Raw genomic sequence first — 8,188 nt, forward strand, 5'->3', positions numbered from 1 at the left:
ACTGCTGTTGTCAGGTCCTACCTCTTTAGCTCGAGGTAACCAAAGGTTTATTAAGATTACTAAGGAGCCGAGTCAGAGGTATGAAGATCGCGAGTTAAGAAGGCATCTAGCTCGAGGCCGAGCTTGAGTTGGAAGCCGTGACCCTTTATAAAGTCAACCACGCAATGTAAACGTGCATATATCAGAAATCACGTGTCTGATATATCCCTGAATTCTCGGACACGCAACATAAACGTGCGTGTTCAGGCACCCACGACTAGGTTGGGCCGTGCGGCCCATTATCCCCCTTACCTACTGATTAGACCACACTGCATTTGTCAGGTTTTAGGAATTAATCATGAATGTCACTGAAGTGACATGATGGGTAAGAGGTCACGTGATGACCCTCCTTCCCAACCCCCAGGTGTCCTCTCCTATAAATATGGAGACCCTGGGAGTTGCAAATGGTTGGATTCTATTGTGTAAAGAAATACTCTGTAAAGAATACCAGAAATATAGCAATAACAGTGGCTGGTGGAGTAGAAGGATTTTAACCTTTGAACCACCTAAAAAAAGTATTTGTACCATCAGTTCATTTTAAGATCATTCATCTGTTTCGGTTCATTACTTAGCACTAATCCCATCCTCTTATTTTCTTAATTACCTGTTGGCGACGAACCGCGTCAACACATATAAACACATGAATGTAATTTTTACACATAAATAATAGGGGAAAAGGTGGCAAAAGTACCCAAAGTTTGTCACCTTTTTCCCTATTATTTATAAACTTTGGCAAAAATACCAATTTTTTTTTTCTTTTGTGGGAAAAGTACCTATTGACCAACGTTTTGGTCAATGACACTGAGTCAATATAAACGACAATAAATAATTTGAAGAGCTAAAATCAAGTAAAATGACACAAGAAATTTATAGTGGTTCGGCCCCAAGAGTTGGCAATGATCTATGTCCACTTGCACTTATATTAATAAAAAAAGTCTTAGACTCACGATCAAGAAGAACAAGGTACAACTGAGTTTCATAAGCGTGAGAGAGAATAAAATTCAATAGAGTTTTGTATGTAAGGTGCGTATTCAACTTGTGAAAATAACGACTGTGAGAGATCCATATTAATAGAGTCTCTTAGTGGGTTATGGACCCTACAAAATGATCTAAGCCCTACACGTGTAGTGTATGATTGTTACAATTGATTAAATATTCAAATAATAACAGAAAAATACATTCAAATGACAGTTACATAAATATCTTATGATATTTCATTATATCTCGTAATATCTAGATCATTCTGTTTGAATGGGTTGATCTTCGAGTAGGCATCCCTTCAAGCAACCTCATAAGATGGTTATGTCTTTGACCAACCTCCTTCTCCTCGAGCATAACACTTGATATGTTTTTAATCTTCTGCAAAGCAGACTGACTCTTGCCTTTATGCTAATGAAGCCTACTCGAACATCCAACTTAACTCAACCAGCTCTTGGGAGTTTTGATGTTGTTTTAATGGCACGTGTCATCTTCAAACGCCATGTCATTATATCAAATTTTGGGTTAAACAATACCCAATGTCAAATTCCATTTGTTTATGTTGGTACCCACTCTCAAAGAACTGTTAACTGGGGACTAGATTTACATGTGGCACAATGTAATTGGTCAATTTCCTAATATATTTTTTAAATAAGTTAAATTTAAAATAGAAAAAAATTACTTAAAAATTTATTTAACAATAAAAAATCAGATTAATTCATTAATTTATTAAAAATGTATTTTAAATTTATTAATTCAATTTTATAACATTAAAGTAATTCAGAAATTATACTAACATTGGTCTTTTTACTTAATTACAAAAAAGAAAAAAATAAACAAGAATGGTGTTTATCCCCATTTCCAGATTTATTCATAGTCAAACCAAACTCAAATTTATACACAATTCACAATCAAAATTATAGAAAAACAAGCAAACTCAAATTCATAAATCAATTTCAAGAGCTAAGGAGCAACAACAAAATTGATATTTCAACAACATCATTTGGGCATTGCCTTTCATTTAGACTCTAGGGATCTCATCTCAACGTTAGCCATTGCCGCTCATAAGCTTCAATTCCACCACCCATGCAAACTCTGTTGGCGAAACCTAGCAGAAACCCCGCCTCCGGAGAAGAAGATGAAGAATTGCGTCTTAGGGTTGGCGACCATGGCCGTGTTGCTCGTTGCCACTAGACGCCACTCCTCGCTCAGATCTCCTTGCCCAAGTCTTTCTGCAATTGTCGGGAAGAAAAAGAAGAATAAGGAAAAAATGAGAGAATTGGGGTTTGCTTTTTAGTTTAGTTTGATTTTTTTAGTTTTTTATTTTGTTCATATAAGTTTTTTAAAACCTTTTAATTTAAGATTTAATTTAATTAAGTTTAGTTTTTAAAATTTTGGGTAAATAATTTTTAATTCTTTTAAAATTAAATTATATATTTTTATTAGTTAAAAAAAATTATTTTTTTAAAAAAAATATTATAAAATGGACAAATTACGTTGTGTCACGTGTATATCCAATCACCACTTAATAACCGAGTTAGAGTGAGGACCAACAAAAACATAACATTGACTACTTTTCCGAAAAAAGAAAAGGATTAGGTACTAAATTGCAAGAAATTACAAATAATGGGTACTTTTGCCACCTTTTTCCCTAAAGAAGCAAAATAAAATTAGGTTAATTGAATATTGTAAAAGTAATTGACTTTTTTTTTTCTTTGACTAAAAATTCAATAACTATTGCATGATTGACATATTATGAAATATCTATACCATCAGTTTATTATCAGGAAAATAAATCAGTATAATAAGTGGACTTTCTTTATAGTTTTAGTTTAGAGATTAAATTTGGTCATGGTGTAAGTCTACACTACTTCCTATTATTTTGTTGATCACTTTCATTGAATTTTAAAGTCATTATTTTAGTTTAAATATGAAGCACTTAAACTTGTGTGTACGTGTGTGAAAGGGAAACTCATTCAACTTTAGGTTAGCACTGAAATATCATCAAACACATAACTGCACACAACACAAGGTCCGCAGTTCAGTACAAGCAAAACAACAAATTAGGTTAAGTACTATTTTTCCTATTTTGAAGAAACAGACCAGAGTTTAACAGCTTAACATAACACTATCCAATATAGAAAGGGAAACAAAAAAAAAACTTGAGTTACATCATTATCCTCTGGTTGCTAATCAATGGCAAAACGCAGTTCATTTTGGAGGTCTAGCTTGTGTTGACCAACATGAGATGATCATGCTAACTTTGAATAAAAAAATACCAATAGATGAATAATAATATTAATGCAGAGGGAAAACAAATACGTATCATCAGGCTTGTGATATTGAAACATAAGAATTGCAATCAGCTTTATTTATTAATTAAGCAAAAATCTCTTCTTTGCTAGAATGAAATTGCTCTCTGATAATTAATTGGCATTGTCTCCTACAAAGGTTGAAGCAAAATACATCTTAGGCTGGCAACCATGTGGGTATCATGTGGGTATCATGTGAATTGTACATCAAACGAACTGTGTTGGATTTCACGTGTAATCAATTTTCTGGTGCAATTTGATCATCCATTACCTCGGTCTGCGTCGTTTCCATATCAACTACAAGATCTGAAACTGTTTCCCCTGCATGCGGAAGAGGGAGACTAGTGATTAAACTAAAAGCCAAAAGGCAAACACATGAAATGCTCCCGAGTCCTATGACATTCATTAGCCATAGATAACCATAACCTCATATATTGCAGCTAGAAAAGTGCAGGCGGCAATCAAAGATTCTTGGGGTAATGAAGTCTCTCACATGTTTAGGAAATAAATAGCATATCTTACCACAAAATAAGTTCTAGCTTGCAATAAGCAAAGGACAGGGCAAGGATGACATACCATGCATTTGCTTAACAAATCGTTCAAACTCGGCAAAGTTGTGTGCCTCCATGAGAGCAGGACTGAGCCTGAGGTAGGTAAAGGCTGATAAATGCCTTCCATCCGGATCATTCAGAGGCTTGGCATTTACCAATATCTTGTTATAGCCTTCTCTATCATGGCAATTAAGAGCATTTTCACTTGCAACTGGAATGCAAACATCCCAGGCAGCGTTCAAGACCTGGATATATGCAAATGTGTCATGATCAAAGGGATTTACAAAACATTGTCCAATTCAAACTAAATTTATTCATGGCAGTAAGAGATATAGACCCATGGTTATAACTGGATTTTGTATTGCATTCCAGATCCTACTACTTTTGGATTTTGTATTGCATTACAGCTGCTTTTCCCATAGGAGTTGCACCAGGTGTAAAACCTAAAAAATGTAGCAATAATAATAAAAATAAGCAGAATGAACTCATAAACAAATACATACCTGCCAAACTAATCCTTCTGGATCTGCTAATGCCTCTGGAAAGTCCTCATGTTGGTCCAATGTACGGAGTTCAACACATGTGAAATTCAGAGCAGCCTCATGTTTCTTAAACATTGCTGCAATTGGTGCATAACCATCACGATTTGCTGGGTTGTAAAACCCTGCAGTCAGCTCAGCAGCATGACTGGCTGTTTTGTACCACCAATGTATACCTGATAGCTGCTCATTAAACAAAAGAATATTTCGTTAATAGTTACAGAGCTATGATACCATCCTATCCAGTAAATTGAATACAATGGCTTCTCTTTCTAATTGGAGTTCTTCAGACTAACCTTTGCAGCAATGCAACTTCCTTCAAAAGCTAAATTGGCTAGAGAGAGTACCCGATCCCCATGATCAATCAATGTCCGAGAGTACCAATTAAGGAAAAATCTCCCGTAATAGCTGTCATATTCACCTCCATCACGGAAGAATCCAGTCTTATGTGGTGTGGAATTATAAGAACCAGCGTTATCTGGTCCTCTGGCCCAATTTGAGTGTCCCCTCACTTCGGCTGCTTTTGTCAGACTTTTCATCAAGTACTTATCATAGCACTGAACTGAAATAGTTTGCATCAGAAGAAAAAAACAAGTGCACATATAATCACTGAGTTGACAGAAATAGCTGACAGAAGTACCTGAAATTCACCAATACCAGGATATCTCCAACCATGTTTTGCAGGATAAGAAGGATACCGTAACTCCCCACATGGACCAAGTCCAACTTCGATCTCAGAGATAACACCATCCTCAAAAAATTCATCAAATTCTACCCTGAAGCTTCTCATGTAATCAAAATAGACCTGCACTAATTGCATAATAACAAAAAGACAAAAGGTAATACTTTAAAGATGTAACAGTACAAACCAATCTGCAAAAATATTTAGTGCAGCTAAATAATCATATATTCTGGTTTGTACATGTGTTAATTCAAGCTTGATTAGCAGTTGAGACCTTTCCCATCCTCATAAGTTTTTAAGATCAATCACGCGAATATCTTATAGTCATACCTCAACAGCAGTCCTGCCCTTCAAAACTCGTTCTTTATCAATGCCCCATGTAAGACATTCGGTATTGCGCTTTCCTTCTCTATCAGTGAAATATATGTCAGGATTGCTTAGGCCAATTTCCGTAACCCAGCTTGGGAGTGGAATATGTACATCATCTCCAACATTGCCTCCACATTCATGAAAAGACATAACAACCTAAAGTACATTTCAAAGAAGGAAATTTGAATGAAATCTACCTTTGAGTTTGTAATTTTTTTTTGTCGCAATGAACTTTTGAGTTTGTAATTATTTGCACAATAATATACATACGCGAACAAACATCATAAGTCAAGTGCAGATGGCAGTATGTCTAAATAAGGATATTACTATATTAACCGTTAACACAGATTATTCACCTGTAATTTCAGATGAAGCTCACGTACAATCTGGAAGAGTTTTCTGTAACCACTCCAGTTATAAACCTGTGGAGAATGTGCCTCAACAATCCCCCACCAGCAATCGATCATAACGCCATCGACATTAATGGACTTTAAGATTTTAAGCTCATTCACAAGACCTTCTGGACCAACCAACTCAGAATTCATATCAATTGCGCCTAGCTGCCAGTCCCCCATGATAACAAGTCAATTGGGTAAATAACATATTAGGGGAAATTATGGCACAACCAGTAGAACAAGAACTGAATTGGAGAACTCACTGGTAGCATCACATATACAGGAACATAAGGAGTTCCGGCAAAATCACGCTCTTGTATTTTGGCAGGCTTATCTTCAACCTACCAATGATAAAGAAACTTTTGAAATTGATACTAAGCATGAGAAAACTACAGCTTAATCCTCAATCACCATTGATTGATTGGTTGATTGTGGATAAAGTGCACCTCCTTTTCCTTCTCCTGATTTCTTTGTTGCCTCATTCACTACATTCCAAGAAAGTATAAAAATTAAAATTCAGAAATACGAAACCTGGCTGTGAAAGGTGGCCATAGAATCATCGAACAAAAGATGATCATCCTCGGTTGTTTCTTTTTGTTCATCCTTGAGCACCGCCATAGTCCGAAACCGAGTATTGGTAGCAGAAGTACCCGACCCAAACCCGCATTTCCATCGGCGACGATTTCCAGCAACAGAACCCCAAAACCGTGAAGTTACTCCAAAAGAAGCCAGAAAGGTTTGCGCATTTGAAAAAGAAGAAGAAGTCGAAGTAGCTCTGAGAAAAGCATTCGGTGGTCTCGAGCTACGGAAAATCTGAGCTGAAGAAATTGCCATTCTAGATTTTCCCAAGGAACAGACTCGAAGCTTCGTTTGTCGTTTATTTCCAGGGAAAATTTTAGAGAAGAAACGGGAAAGTACGGATTTGCTTTCACTTAAAAAGAGTGAAGGGAAGGGAAGGGAAGGGAAGGGAAAATTTTATACCTTGGCTTTTTGTGGATGGCGATGGAAGTTTGAAGTTTCTCTCTCTTTTTACTTTCTCACTATTTTCCCGGGAAAATTATCAGGAGTTACACATCAATTTTCCTTTACGTATTTTCCGTGATATTATCGGGAATGCAACAGATAAAAAAAGAGATAACCCGTGACTGATGAGCTGATGGATCCAAGAATCAGGACGGTGTGGTGTGGTGTGGTGTGGTGTGGTGTGGTGTGGCTCATTTACGAAACCAGATGTGTCGTTTCTTTCTTTACTTTTCGAGTTAACTGTCGTTTAAGTTGAACCTGGCGTCGTTTTCCTTCAAATAGTTCTAAGGTGTGGTATATTCATGAACAAACTTGGCATGGTTTATTAACAATACTCACCATGAGCCATTTATCTTATCATTTAAAATATATTATTAATTTTTTTTTATTTTACAATACCCCATATGGGACTGTTCATCTTACTCAGTTAACATTTTTTTGCAGTCATAATCAATTGCAGATTTTATATTTAGGAATCAATCCAATATTGGATCGGATATTTTTTTTAAAAAGTTAAATTATTTTTAAGTTTTAATCTTTTATCACTAAGATTTATATATATAATTTCACCAATAAAATTAATATATCTTTTATCACAACTTCAAAACTCATAAACAAAACCTTTTATTTTAATTTAATTTATATATTTATAATTTTTTAAAAATATATATAAAAATAAGTACAGATTGGGTTATAGATAAGTTACTTTTAATATTGTATCAAATTGGCAAAGTATGAACTTTAGATTTTTCAATCCAATCCAAGATTAAATTTAAATAAATTGTGCATATTGAATTTAATCAGATAAATTTTTAACATCTCTTGATAAGTAATGTGGAGAGTGATAGATTTATAGCTTTCAAAGTTGGGGTTGCTATTTATCAATTTAAGATGTGTGGAAGGTTGGGGCAAAGAATACTTGGTGCATCATTTGGGCTAAACTTGTGTGGTTTCTGGCAAAGACTGTGGAAGTGCAAGCCCTAGTTAGTAAATAATTTAAACAAAGAGAATTTTTGGAGAGGAAATTATATTTTATATGAGATTTTTAATAGAGTGTGTAAAAATATGATTTTTTTTTTGTTTTTAAAAATAGTTAATTTATGGCTTTTTTTTTTTTTAAGAATTTTCACTTTTATGAGTTTATTTTCCTATATTTTTGTATAAAAATTGGTTTATGCTATAATTTTACTCTTAATCAAGTTTTATTAATTTGAAGGGATATGTTTGTAATTTGATTATTATTTTTTTAGCTTATTTGTTTTTTTTATATTATTTTTATATTACTAATTTTATATTAAAT

General features: G+C 34.5%; 1 protein-coding gene across 3 annotated transcripts; it reads right to left on the reverse strand.

The window, feature by feature from the left end:
* Window positions 1-3,359: 3,359 nt before the first annotated feature.
* LOC133796711 (beta-amylase 2, chloroplastic) lies at window positions 3,360-7,038 on the reverse strand. Of its 3 annotated transcripts, XM_062234349.1 has the most exons (9): window positions 6,397-7,035; window positions 6,129-6,206; window positions 5,827-6,030; window positions 5,432-5,626; window positions 5,060-5,224; window positions 4,716-4,976; window positions 4,384-4,602; window positions 3,906-4,125; window positions 3,360-3,650 (listed from the first exon to the last, which is right to left on the reverse strand). In XM_062234349.1, exons 1-9 carry the CDS (start codon window positions 6,697-6,699, stop codon window positions 3,568-3,570), a joined length of 1,728 nt encoding a protein of 575 aa, XP_062090333.1. In that variant the 5' UTR covers window positions 6,700-7,035; the 3' UTR covers window positions 3,360-3,567. The 3 variants fall into 3 exon arrangements, 1 of the variants encoding a protein (XP_062090333.1); XR_009875527.1 differs by lacking the exon at window positions 3,360-3,650 and having other exon boundaries at window positions 4,054-4,125; window positions 4,231-4,602; window positions 6,397-7,038; XR_009875526.1 differs by lacking the exon at window positions 3,360-3,650 and having other exon boundaries at window positions 4,054-4,125; window positions 4,218-4,602; window positions 6,397-7,038.
* Window positions 7,039-8,188: the final 1,150 nt, after the last annotated feature.

This window comes from Humulus lupulus, chromosome 8 (genome assembly GCF_963169125.1).
Source record: "Humulus lupulus chromosome 8, drHumLupu1.1, whole genome shotgun sequence".
NCBI lineage: Eukaryota > Viridiplantae > Streptophyta > Magnoliopsida > Rosales > Cannabaceae > Humulus > Humulus lupulus.

Bases quoted from the DNA above. Each gene is read 5' to 3' on its own strand.
- LOC133796711 (XM_062234349.1), bottom strand. From the start codon at position 6,699: ATGGCAATTTCTTCAGCTCAGATTTTCCGTAGCTCGAGACCACCGAAT. The intron at 6,031-6,128 runs GTGAGTTCTCCA...GGGGACTGGCAG, and splicing joins CTGTATATGTGATGCTACCA to CTAGGCGCAATTGATATGAA. The intron at 5,627-5,826 runs GTGAATAATCTG...AATGTACTTTAG, and splicing joins AGCTTCATCTGAAATTACAG to GTTGTTATGTCTTTTCATGA.